Source organism: Pholcus phalangioides, unplaced genomic scaffold (genome assembly GCF_987345545.1).
Source record: "Pholcus phalangioides strain wild (caught in Gottingen) unplaced genomic scaffold, Ppha-v1.0 ptg000007l_1, whole genome shotgun sequence".
NCBI lineage: Eukaryota > Metazoa > Arthropoda > Arachnida > Araneae > Pholcidae > Pholcus > Pholcus phalangioides.
Genome location: NW_028301600.1, coordinates 46,230,005 through 46,244,047, shown reverse-complemented (window position 1 = coordinate 46,244,047; position 14,043 = coordinate 46,230,005). Strand labels below are relative to the sequence as shown.

General features: G+C 33.1%; 1 protein-coding gene across 2 annotated transcripts in view; it reads right to left on the bottom strand.

Moving 5' to 3' along the window:
• The window catches only part of fab1 (1-phosphatidylinositol 3-phosphate 5-kinase fab1), a 92,652-nt gene that overhangs the window by 20,261 nt on the left and 58,348 nt on the right, over positions 1-14,043 (bottom strand). For both annotated transcript variants that reach the window (XM_089233360.1, XM_089233359.1), the window contains 16 exons: positions 13,483-13,689; positions 13,302-13,370; positions 7,951-8,243; positions 7,756-7,830; positions 7,381-7,626; positions 6,357-6,483; positions 6,156-6,250; positions 4,346-5,215; positions 4,119-4,219; positions 3,465-3,536; positions 3,099-3,267; positions 2,786-2,964; positions 2,423-2,536; positions 2,215-2,323; positions 1,672-1,789; positions 1,491-1,578 (listed from right to left, as the gene is read on the bottom strand). In XM_089233360.1, coding sequence (XP_089089486.1) covers positions 1,491-1,578; positions 1,672-1,789; positions 2,215-2,323; positions 2,423-2,536; positions 2,786-2,964; positions 3,099-3,267; positions 3,465-3,536; positions 4,119-4,219; positions 4,346-5,215; positions 6,156-6,250; positions 6,357-6,483; positions 7,381-7,626; positions 7,756-7,830; positions 7,951-8,243; positions 13,302-13,370; positions 13,483-13,689 — 2,932 coding nt within the window. The remainder of the gene's footprint in view (positions 1-1,490; positions 1,579-1,671; positions 1,790-2,214; positions 2,324-2,422; positions 2,537-2,785; positions 2,965-3,098; positions 3,268-3,464; positions 3,537-4,118; positions 4,220-4,345; positions 5,216-6,155; positions 6,251-6,356; positions 6,484-7,380; positions 7,627-7,755; positions 7,831-7,950; positions 8,244-13,301; positions 13,371-13,482; positions 13,690-14,043) is intronic.

Below are 14,043 nucleotides of genomic sequence, written 5' to 3'. Positions count from 1 at the left end.
CAATTTATTGCTGATTCCGAACGGCAGGCTTGTTTTTTATACTCGTCGAGGGATTGGTACAGGGTTTAAGCTGGATAAAAAATTCCTTTCGCAAAAAAGCGAAAAAGGGTGGAAAAGCTTTAGCAAAATGCTGCAATGCTAACAAGGGCGTAGGGATGGGGTCTGGTTCCCCCCCCCCCGAAACGTGAAAAAATGGCCGAAAAAAGGGAAAAAGATAGCCAAATCTATTGTTCTAATAGTTTGGTCCCCCCCGAACGAAATTTTTGGCTACGCCCCTGAATGCTAATGTAATGATTGATGGTTGGACGTCTACTCGTTGCGTACCTCCTGTACGCATTTTTGTGAAAGTTGTTGCTACTTTTTTCGCATTCTATGGTTTTCTTTCGCATTTTGCGAAAAAAGCGACCGTAGCTTAAACCCTGGTGCTAACCCCTCGATGGGGGACTCCCTGCGGTAGCAATTTTTTCTGTTGTCATGTCACTGTTTCTGTTGTACCCCTGTGTCAGGAAAGTTTTCTGACAAGGACGAACCGGGTATCAAACTCGCGACACCTCTGCACATCCTTTGGTACTCTAGGCGAGTATCTTATCTACCTGGGTTACCGCGCCCCCAATGGGTGTTAACTTTGGTCATAGTTAGTATTTCTACTGTGTAAATGGAATTACATAAAACAGGTAACAAATGAGGATGGTTTACATTTTCTCATTGTTGTCATTGCAGTCCCCCAGAGACACCACAATATATATATATTTTTTAATATTTCCAAATTTATTTATTTGTTTCCAAAGTTAAATAATACATAAAACAGTCAAATCTCAATGTTTGTTGTCTAGAAGCCTGAGCCTGTACAGAGCAACTCATTAAAAGTAAAGACGAAAGAAACAAAAAAATAACACAAAAGTTATAATAAACAATAAAGTTAAATAATACAATGATTTTGGATAAATTTTTGTAAGAATTATATTGAAATACGTGTTCACATAACACACACAGTAGCATTTGATACAATAAAAATTTGTATGAGGCAACTACAGGCATATTGATAATAATATAATTTGCTTTTATAATTGAAAATATACATCAATATCGTCTATTGCTATTAGAAATTCAAAAAGTGATTTTTTTAAATGATGCAAACTTAGATAAATTCTGTATTACCAATGGTAAAGCATTAAATAGTTTAGGAGCAAGGTAGTAAAAATGTTTGCGAAATATTTCTTTTCTAAATGAAGGTATGCAGTAAATTTCATTTGGTGTTCTCAGTGATATGGACTCTTTTTGAGTGCATATTGATTTATTACAATATATGTAGAGTATGATTCGGTAGATGGCGTTATGTCTTATGGGGAGTAGATTTAAATTTCTATAAATTGAGATTTGAGAGCGAGCACTGTAAATAGTTTTGAAACATTGAATAAAAAACAAAAATTGAATAGACACACAGAAAAGTTTTACCGAGTTTGGTAATTTGTTGACTAGATTGTGAATACCTGGTATTCCAAAGTTGGACTGCTTCTGCAACATGATATTTCAAGAGAGTGACTTGATCTTCAACTTTCCACATGAAGTTGCATATACCTATATAATAAAAAGCATGCACATGAAGGAATAAGATTTTTTAATGCACTAATTAAATTACTGCATGACAATCTATTTAGCAAAACAGCTAACCTTTTTTCATATACTTTTCTGGAATTTCAAACACACACATTCGCATATTTTCCAGTGTAGGTGATGTCAATCGCAGTTGTATTTGTTCTATTTTTTCTCGAAATGCACTCATTTCTGCCTGAAGAAAAAACCAGATACATAAATAGAACAACAGAAACATCAAAACTCTAAAAACCATCTTGAAACTAAAAAGGTTTAGACAGCTGGCCAATATGAAGATAAATCCAGGAAAGAAAATTCAACTGCCCTTGAGGGGAATCAAACCCACATCTTCTCACTTGCCTGGTGAGCACCCTAGACTACAAAGGCAAGGAATTCTCTCTTTTTAGAGCTGTGTGTGTTGAACGGAGCCAGACCTAAGCAAGTGAGAGGATGTGGGTTTGATTCCTCGCAAGAGCAGTTAAATTTTCTTTCCTGGATTTATCTTCACATCAGCCAACTGTCGAAACCTTCATAGTAATAGCAGAAAATGACATCATTTGAATAAAACCCATATACAGACAGTCTTGCTTTATTATATGTGAACGTGTTTTATTGCTATACCTTTTGTTGCGATATCATGATATTTATTGCATCTTCACAGCTGTTTGCAATATACTGTTGCTCAAATGCAAAAAGTTTCTCCAAAACAATGCTGTATATTTCGAAACCCCTACATCAAGAATGATATTTGAGAATGAGCATCAAGTAACTGTAGAATTTTGAATAGATCAAAGTACAATTGAAAATAAAATATACAAATTCCAATTACTTTACGGCTATGTTTTTGATCTGATCAACTACAGATGAAGCAGTCATTGCTTCATCATGAATAGGAATTGTAAGAGATGGCAAAAAAATTTCCCAAACAATGATCGAATTGTACCTGCAAAAAAAAAAAAAAAAAAAATTACAAAAAATAAATTAAATTACAGTAGATGTATGATGAACTTCTATATAATATATCTGATATAATTAAATTTTTGCCATAAAGAGCTTATTAATTTACTTCATAATTAAAATTATTTCTTTATAGCAATTTTTTTGGTGGATGGAAATGATTAAAGTATATGGAAACTTGACTGTATGTGTATTAAATAATTTGAAAACACATAAATCAATAAAAAATGATTACTCAAAAATAGCAACCATCTGTTTGTGAGCAAAATATTGATTGTGGCAGTGATGAAGAGAATGGTTACACATCTCATTTGTTCCTTGCCTAAGGTAGGAGCTTGCATAGAATTTCAATTCTAAATATTTTGCAAATGAAAATGCATACGTTTCTTCAGACATTGGTACAACTGAACTAGCCTAAAATGTAGAAAAAGTAAAGAGAAAAACAGTATTAATGGAGTGTATTAACATATATATATAGGAACTTCAAAATATATGAGAAATAAAAACTATATGTATATGAAAGAGGTACATAAAATTTCAACACTAACCTGTTTACAAATGGAACACCAGCTCCACATCAAAATTTTATCTCCTGTCGGTACACCACTGCTGTATTCAAGCAAAACTATTCGAACACATCCGGAATCATGAACAAATTTTCTTACATGACCAGTCATTGGAGTATCACATGACTGACTTGGACACACATATGTTGATCTAAGAATTTTAAGATATGTTAAACGAAGTCAATCGTAACTTAAGTTCTTGATCATCAGGTTAAGATCCTTAAACACAAGCATATCAAACAAAATCTAGACTTGTTACCCGATGATTAATTATTTGAATATTAGAATACAACTTCCATAATTGGCAAAAAAAACCTTTCAAACATGTTGATGAGTCATAAATATTACCTGAAACAATATTTTTCTAGAAATCCACCAAGAGGAATGTCATTAGTACCATAAAAATCCATCTTCACAACCCTAGAAACAATAAAGGTTATTGATCTGAACATAAATACTTTAAAATATGCTAATGAGTAGGGCTAGGAATTTTATGCCCTAAAAACTTCTAAAAAATGTTCCATAAAAAATGCATCTATGCCCTTAAAAACTAAATATGCTCTATAAAACAAAAAATATATCATTAAAAATTTTTCATTCCTATCTCAGATAACAGTATCAGATGCCCCATACCCCCATTTCTAAATACTATTCTAGAAACACTAGGGCAATTTCTTCAAGATACTTTTTCACTTCATGAATCACAACTTGTGATCTTCTACTTGGTATCACAGTAATGGGGTGAATTGCTTAAGCTTTTCCCTTTGGAACATTAAGGAAGAATGATGATACATGAAAACTATTTTTGTTGACATGTTTTAACAATGTACAAAAATTACTTGGATTCAATGGATAGAAATGATATATTTCCTCAAAGATTTGGGTAAAAGTGTGAACATTGCACATAATGAAATATTATAACTTCATAATGTATAGGGGTGAATCCTGACTGAATAATGTTAATAAAATAAATGTTTGATAATAAATAAATGATAAACTCACCATGGATTAACACAATAATTTGGAGCATTATTAGATGCACAAGAATAACTGCAAAACAGTACTTCAAGCTTCTGATGGTTAAATGGATCTAATGCATCAACCTGGTGATAAATAATATTAATGCAATCTGGATACCATGCAAAAATTATTGGTATCCAGAATTAATGCGAATCACAACAATAATGCAAGTCAGAATATGTAAACATCAAAGTCAAAAGTATAAATACCTTCCTTTCCCATAACAAGCTTGTACCAGCATTCTCATGTTGATTATTTTTAATTTCTTTGTAATGATATCCGTGGTTTATCAAGTTTTTTCTATCTCTTTCTTTCAATAAAATTTGATGTGGACAAAGAGACTTAATGGAGCATCCTTGTGCACGAAAATCAGCCAAAAGCAAAAAGATATCTGACGTTTTACAAAAGGACTTATCAATAAATTTGTACGTGATAAAAGAATGGGGAAGTGGTTCAATTTCAATGTTTGTGTTACATGCTGAAATTTCATATGCTTCATTATCATCTTCAAAATTTACTTGCATTGAATGTAAAATTGTAGATTCTTTTTCTTTATGGAAATGAGCAGACCAAAAAATTTGATTGGGGAAAAATTTTCTCAGAGGACAATGTTTTCCTGTTTCAGTTTCCAAATATGGTAAGTTCACATTTACATGTAATGAGCAACAAAGAATTATATCATCCAAGAGTTTACGGAATGTATTTACAACTGGCAAAGAATTCACTTCGAAAGTAGATGAATCTGTTACAAATATCTCACTTTCTGACTGCAGATAAGAATGCAAGGGATCACTAAAATCATCAATGCATTTTGCTGCCAAGCGATGGTTGATATCATCACCTTTATTTCTTACTCTTTCTTTGCTATCATTTATAGGCTCAAAATCATTTGCTGCTTCAATTTGAATTTCTTCTGGTTTATTTTCAGAATTACAGTATAAATGTTCTTCATTTTCAGGTGAGTCAAGACTGTCTTTCACTTGCTCAGAGGGAGGCAATGCAAATTCATCCATCAGAAAAGAGCGTTCAAGTTTCCAGTTGTACGCAACATACAGCATGTATTGCACTATTGCTTTGACCTAAAAGAAAAACAAGAGAATCTTGAGTAAAAAAAAAAGTTAAATACTTTAGTTTTTCAATAAGTTTTATAAATATCAATCTATATTTCCCAAAAAAATAATTTTCAGTAAATTAACCATTTTTAATAAAGCAGGATCTTTCTCTCCCTGAATTCTTTTTGTCTATATTATTGTTAATTTAATCGTTTTTATTTTTCAATGTAATATTTAATCATAAAATGGTTAATTTAACTCAAACCTGTAAAACCTGATATAAACAACTCTGCTTCGCTAGTTGGCACTGGGGACCAAACCCAGATCCTGCAAATGGAAAGTCGATTAGATAACCACTCGCCAAGTGACATCTTTCAAGAGGTATACATGGTTTGCCCAAAAAGGTTTTAGAACAGCTATTTATTGTTTGTCATTGCAATCAATATATATGAATATTAGCTGATGGTGCTGATTTTTTTAACTGCAGGGAGACAGTGTGAAAAAGGTGATCATACTGGGAATGAAATTAAAATTTCAAATTCTTTGTCCCACATCTGTCCAAACTTGAGGTACTCAGTTTGGTTAGGAATTATAACTTACAGAACCTGTTCATAAGTTAGGGCAGCAGTTCTCAACCGGTGCTCCGTGGAACCCTTGGGGCTCAGTGTGCACTTCCCAGGGCTGCCTGAAGAAAATAATATAAATTAGTAAATTTGATATTTTTGAGTTTATCTTGTTTTGATAAAAACAAGAAAGGCCTACGGAGCTGAGTCATAGAAAATTATATACTAAAAAGGGCTCCCAGAGTCAATAATTTATTCCCTGGACAGATCGTAAAGATCTCTTGGGAATACGTGATGATCACATTTAAAAAATAAATAAAAATAAAAAATAAACATTGAGATCCGCTGAGTTAGAGAGTGACAGTATTTCAAATGAAGAAATAATTAAAAGTAAACGTAGAAACCTTTTTTAGTTCAACAGCAGAACCACCTCTGAGTAAAATTGTACACCCTAATTGTGTGGGGCAACCATCTAAGAACATCAATGTTTTAGTCTTCCCTAATTCACAAAGCAAAATGAAAACTAATTAATAACTGCATTTTAATTAAATAAAAGTGCATACATCACAAATAAAAAAATTAGTAAATCATGGAAAATTACTAACCAGGTGAAATTATGTACGTTTTGACTTTGAACTCTCTACATGTACCTAATTTAGGCTTGCCAAGATGAGCATCCACGGTTGACAGAACAGTAGTTTTTGTGCACCTAGCAACTCTATCCATCACAGTCTGAAACAGAAAAATATTTCTTTAACTGTCATATAATTGTACAATTAAACAAAAACATAAGGCATTCTTAAAAAATTCAGACTTTCGTAAAGTATACAAAAGTGCATCATATTATTGTCATGTATAACAGCACGTAAAATCTTCAAGTGTGTAAGGTAGTTTATAAATGATCAGAATTCAAGGATAAAGTCTATATTAAAATCTAATTACCAGCTCAAATGTTGTGGAGATCAGCACTTCTTGAAAACACATAACAGGAATTCCTTATAAACAAACTTCACCATTAGCTACAAAACACAATCACAGCACATTCCAAAATGCCTAAATTTCCTCTGCCTTTAAGTTCCTCAGAGGAGTATCTGCGAGATATATAGTCTAGACCATAGTTTCCCAAACACTTTTTGTTCCATCGCCCCCTTCTTCCGAAATTTCTTTTCTCTCATCGCCCCCTGACTCATGCCATCCCATAGGATCCTATGTTATACTCGTAGCTTCTATCGCCCGCCAGGACCATTCCATCGCCCACCGGGGGGCGATATTGCCCACTTTGAGAAACACTGGTCTAGACTATATAAAAAAAAGTCTAATTTTTTTTTTACAACCAGGAAATAGGGGAAAAAATAATGCTTGGAATTGATAAAATTGGTTATTTTATTTATGGAGTAACATTAACAAGACACTGAGATACAGTAGTTCACAACAAACATGGGAATTTATGTAATGGAGCTTCTCTCTAAAACACTATTCCAACCATGATTCAATATAAGGCCAAATGCGTTATAGCACCAAAATTTTTTGGACGAATGGTGGAGTTACAACAGGGTTCAGCTGTGCATTTAATTAAATTACAGAAATTATGTATATAATAGTTATGTGTGTAATAAAGGTCAAACTTACAGGTTTAACATTTAAAGCAACAGTGATTCCAAAGCTAAGAAGCATTTCTTGTGCAACACGGGAAACTGATTTTTCAACCAATAAAACATCTGGCTTACATACAGTCAACTTTCCAATAGTATTTTTCAGGTATTCAAATTCTTGCATGATCAGTGGATCCAGTGAAGACAATTTGTTCTCAGATCTTTGATAGGCAATAGGTGAGCTAAGTAAAAGGATAGATGGTTTTGCAATATTTTGTTCCATCTAGATTAAAAAACAATACATATATTAAAAAAACAACTTTTGGCTCCTACAAAAGCACACAATTTTTGCGGTTTGATTCATACAGAAAAGTAGCATACTGATACAATTTTTTAGAATGAAGGAAACCACCTTTCTATGAGCTACACTCTTAGTAAACACAACTCCATGGACAATACCACATTCAAGCTTGGTTCCACCAGGAATCTGAATCAAAATGCAATTGATAAAAAAATTTAAATAAAAAATGTTTGAGGAAAAAGTATTTATCAGCAAATTTGATGATGAATTTTAAATAATTAGTTATGCTATGAAAATAAAACAAACCTTTTTGAACTGAACATACTGTCTGATATCCATACTATCTGTATCATTTTTCACATCGGGATGAACTGTTTCAATGACAGCATGCACTATCGGAACGATAATTTCAATCCATGAAGATGACAGCATGTTGTTTTCAAGAAGTTGTCGCAAGAGGTTACCCTCAACAGAGCAGTATGATGAGCTCAACTGTTCAAAAACAATCCTTTTTTCATTTTCTTCTTTCAGTTGTTGGAAAGTATGGCTGTCTTGGGAGGTTCTAGAACCACTTTTAGTCAGCAAATTCGCCCCAAATGCTAAAATATAGTGCACACAAAGAAATTATTAAAAAATAATTAATTACGCATAAACAAGGGGGACAAGCAAAAAGGGAAGTTCAGCATTGTCAATGTCTATCACAATAACAAATTAAAACACATTGAACAGAAATAACAATGACAAATAAAACTATCCATAGACTGATAAAACAAATCAGTCAGGACACTTCACGAGCACTGCAATCCCAGAGCACAAAAACCACTGACATTGATTGCACTGTCTGGTCTACTTGCTGGGCAAGAACAGTGGATGTTGAGGGTCGATTGCTTCTTTGACGTGTCTCTAAATGTAATATATCACCTTTATAGACTCACATGCTCCATTAGCAACTAACACTAAATGGTCCCCCGAGAGAAGACCTGGTCAAGTCAGGAAATTTGTGAAAGTATATTTCTTATTTGTGCATATCATGTTATTTCATTATGTTTAAATATTTTTATATCTGATGAAATGAATTGCATTATTTCTAAGTACCTTGTCTCACGGGCGGAGGAACTCACAGGCTTCTGTTCTGTCATAATAATTCCATGATCTCGAGTTGCCATATTCATGTAAACATTGTGGAGAAGCCTGACCAACTTCCTCCATCTTGTTAAGACTGTTGCCACCAGAAAAATAAGTGTGTGTTAGAAAAATAATTCATTCCATGTGTCTGTGTGCAAATCCATTGAGAGTAGTCATCAATTTCTTCATGCACCGAAAGTCAGCAGTACTTCTGATTGGTCCAAAGACAAACCCGTTCTCCACTACTATGAAGTCCAAGCAGATGCTACATCATTGCATTCATTCCTTTGTTCTGCTTTCACTTGTCAGCAGCTTCAGATGTAGAGCAGTGAACTCTTTATCATAACTTACTAACATCAAGTGATGATGTTCTAGTTCTCTAACCATGTTTGAATAATATTTTTAGGTGAAGTGCTTCATACTACTCTGGCTGGTTCAGGTAGTTGGTCATTAGTTATATGATTCCTCTCATTAAAATTCATCAATGATTTCATGAGTTCTATTGGTGATAAAGTGGTTGATATGAGTATTGCACATCCTACAGTGATGTGATTTACATCTGCTTGACAATGACTCCATCTCCCACTATCCTCGTGGAGCTATGTGCTAATAGTGATGGCCATCATCGCCATGATCTGGTGAAATCCCTGAGATAATCTACTGTATCTTCATCTACTAACATCCTGGTGTGATTGTGTGCGTCAACTTCAATGTGCTGATCTTCGACAGTGATAGTGAACTCTCACCTATCGATGTGGATTGTTTCCGTGACTGTGGTCTGATCCTGCTGAGAAATCATGACGTTTCTCCAATCAAAGCTGATGTTGTCGACAAACTGGTGAGAATGTTGTTTTGTTAAATGTTGAGATCATGGTTAAATTGATTTAATAGTAACACGGAAGTAATAATAACAGGCAAATGTAATTTAATTATATGAATTGTGTGTGAATAAATGACTATCTGAAATTTACCAATATTTTTCTTGAATTGCATGAAGAATTATTTAATGGATGCACAAATCACAGGAAGTAGCTAATGATTACGCTACATAAAGTACCCATGCATTTCAATTTTGTACCAATTTTGTGACCACTGAACACGGCATAGGTCCTTTCTCATCTTGCATACCATGCATGAGTCGATATGTCTGCAATGCCACACTGGCACTTTCCGCATTCTTGTAATAAAGTTTAAATAAGAGATTAGCCCATTTAGATAAGCTTTTTCGATTAGCCCATTAGTTCCCGGACATGTAATGTATCTATTTTTTGTATCTGAGTTATTTTATCATAGATAAACATGAATATATGATTTTTGAAAGGATTGGATAGATAAGAAAATGATAACAAATCTTCGGAAACACCACAGCAAAAACATATTCACTTACCTCAACATTTTTATTATGGAAAAATAAAACAATTTACACTAGGTATTGACATATTTTGACTCAAAAGAAACAAAATATGGTTACTTCATCAAAAGAAATATTTTAGAAGCTTACTTTTCATGAAATTTGGAAAACAATCTATATGAAGTACATTACATTTTTCACAGTAATACATATATTGCTTGAGACAACATTCTTTTATAATGATTACCATCTCTCTGTATTTTGTGATTCTTTCCATTGAATCTCACAGGTAAACTGTTGTTCAATGGTATACCCTTTCTCACTTCGGAAGTAACTTTAGTTGATGTTTTGTCGTCATCGATGACTTATTGAATGCTTGAGCTACTTCCAACTTGAAATCAATCCGACGTACTTTGGAACTGTTTACTAATCTGTAAAATTTCCATGCGTTTACAATCACACTGTCAATCACTGATGTATGGAGCTGAAACATGGACACTCACAAGCAAGATGATACAAAGGCTACAGACAACACAAAGGAGCATGGAAAGATGCATGCTAGGCATCACAAGGAGAGATAGAAAATGAATCACTTGGATAAGAAACCACACAAAGGTATATGATATCATGGAAAGAATTAAATGTCTGAAATGGAAATGGGCTGGAAATATTGCAAGAAGACAGGTGAACAGATGGACCACAAATATTTTAGATTGGTACCGCCGTGGTGCTAAGCATCCGAGAAGGCGTCCCCAAGCAAGATGGATTGCTGAGATCAGGGAAGTGGCTGGAGTCAACTGGATGACTACAGCATCAGACAGAGCAAAATGTAAAAATTTAGAGGAGACTTTTATCCAGCAGTGGATTGAAAATGGTTGATGATGATGAATTGGCAACTGCATCGTCATGAAAATCCACAATTCCCATTTCTTTGTTGTATCCTCAACAATGTTTGGTTGAGGTGCCATGTCATTCTTTTTGTCTTTGCAATTGTATTGCTTCACTGGTCCCACGGGTTACAGACCATAATAGTTTGACATCATGGTTACTATAGAATTGTCATGTCACTGAACAACAGAAATTGATTATTTTTTTGTCCCAAGCACAATCAAAAGTGCTTTTGGTTTATCTTGCCAGCTCTTTTGCATTTTTTAGCTGGTTGCGATGAATTAGGCGATTTTCCCGAACAGTCCCACAGCAGCAATTTTTTTTTTGTTGTATATAATGTTTGTATTATTATCAAAAAAATTATATTGTATATAATTTTTTTGTTGTATGAAATATTCTCTGTATATAATGTTGCACGAGTGCAACATTATATACAGAGTTAGAGAAAAGGTACAAAAATAGCAGACAAAATTATTGTTTTCAGTTTGATTAGTCAATGAGAAACCATCTTCAATAAAATAATGATTATATAGAAAAATAAAATATATACAGATTTTTTTCAGTTGACGAAACACGAGCTACAAGACTGCCAGTTTTGAATAATCCAATAGTTCAACAAAACATTGATGTAAATTAAAACTGAAAAAAAGTTACACTCTCTCAAGATTCTAAATATTTAAAAAAAATTAGCAACACTTTAACAACACCCAGTTTTAACAAAATTTAAGGTGACAAAAAATTGAAAGAAATAAATGTTGCGTCTACACATCTTCGGGGCTTAGTGGTTTAATGACATTTCTATGTGTACAATATCAAGGAGATGGAACAACTTCTACTGTTTACTTCTTTACTTCAAGAATGCCGTTCCGAGAATTCACTTTTTAAACATAAGAAAGATTCTCCGCGGAAAGCAGACTTTCAACACATACTTATATGACAGAAAAATTCAGGCATTTGCCATTTTCGCTTTAAAATATGAAAGACAGATGGCAAACCAGTATAATTCTGAAAACAAATGCATTCCGGCATGTACCACAACTCGATAATAATTTCCCCAGGGGAATGTTTAAGATGTGCACATACAGTTAAGCAGTAGTATAGTTGACACTCAATTGTATGAACTAGTCCTCTGGTAGTCATAATAATGTGTCATTTATCTCACTATCTTCCCCATTTGCAAACTAATTTTTCAAGTCCGTATGAGTTCATATAAATGAGCGTCAACTGTAGTAACATTCCTGAATAAGCTCACCATTTGAGAGAATGAAATGTTGACTAGAATCGGCCATCACACCACCCATTAAAACCATCCCCTTTAAAATTTCAAAGGGAAATGTAAAAAAAAATATTTAAACTTATGCGATACAGGAAAAAAAAATTGATTAGATGTATGACAAACTAAACAGTTCTACTAAATTTATATTAAAATGGGACATTGTCTGCTCCATGGATACGCTGAAGTGTGGTTTCCTGGCCATCTTAACTGCATTATATAGTTGAACCCCAATTATGGGAATCAGAAGAAACAGACAATTTTATTCATTAAATCAGGACCAAATTGATCAGAGCATAAACGCACTCGAAATACCAAATTTTGAAAGCTACTTACTTTGGGGTTGCTGTTACAACTTATTTCTGACAAAAATTAAAGAATAAAATCAGGATGCATGAAAAAATTGCTTGACAGAAGTTTATTGGCTATTTCCAACATTTTCATCAAATTCTGTGAAAAAATTGTCTTTTTTTGGCTAACTGAAAAACACTTTCTTTTCAGATGATCCACTATTCTTTGCTTGTCAAGACAGAGAAACTTGAAGTAACTTTATTTCTTTATTGAATCTAAACATAAGGACAGCACAATGTTTTATGGTATTGTGTACACTAATTGGCTGCTGAAATCTTCCCACGCACTCTCTAAATAGCTTTATTGCCTCTTTTATTCAAAAAGAAACAAATTACTGCTCCCCCCCCCCTTTTTTTTTTATCTCTAAAGAAGAGCTGAAGGTCAAATCCTGGGAAGTCAAATCTTTGGATTGTGTTGTGTTTTTGGATGACAAAAAATAAGGATAGTTTGGAAAAAAAATCATCATATCGAGGGTTTTTATTTGTTAAATAGGAGTTTGACTTTTATTTTCATCAGAATTTTAGAAAAAAAATTCATCAAATCAAAAAATTTTTTGAATCGGGATTTTTTATATCCCACTATAATTTATATGCTATTTTATAATGCTAATTTTCATTGATCTAAATAGAATATATTATCATGATCAAACATGTATTATAACATTGATACCTTTTAGAAAGGTTTCTGCAAATAAATTCTGCATCCCATAGGTGTCGTTATCTTCATTTTCAGTCTTTTCTGCAATAAAACAAAATTTGTAACACTGGTTTTTTTATATTTTGGGTTTTTGAACATCAAATTAAAGAAATATATTAATTTTTTTTTTAAAAATCAGGCATACTAATTGTACCTATTAAGTTGTCATCAGACATAATAGAAGCACTCAGAGAATCACTATCCACCTGACACAGTGGTCTCGAAACTCTAACTGTAGACTCTTTGATATCAAGATCTAAATAAAAACTAGATGATGATGATGGAATCCTTGATCTGGATTCAAAATCACAAGTGTCAACAGCTGTCTTTGTTGTAAAATCATTACCATCAAGAGAAAGACCTAGAAAGATAGATATTGGTGGACAATAAAACAAAATGATTATATATATATATATATAAAATTTGGTCTGGTGCACAAAATAAATTTTCAGACTCCACAAAATTAGTATACAGCCACTCCCCGACTTTGAGTTACAAAAAAGAAATATGTCAATAATTTCAACAAACATTTTAATGGATTTTGAAATTTTGGCAGAAATTGTTCAATTTGATAGGACATGGATAAAACTGCTGGATCACATTCAAAGTTTGAAGTAATTAACAAATTTGAAAGCGTAACTGCTGTGAAATGGTAAAATAAAAAACTTGAATCTAATTCAATCATACTTTGCTGAATTTGTGTAGAGGTAGTAAA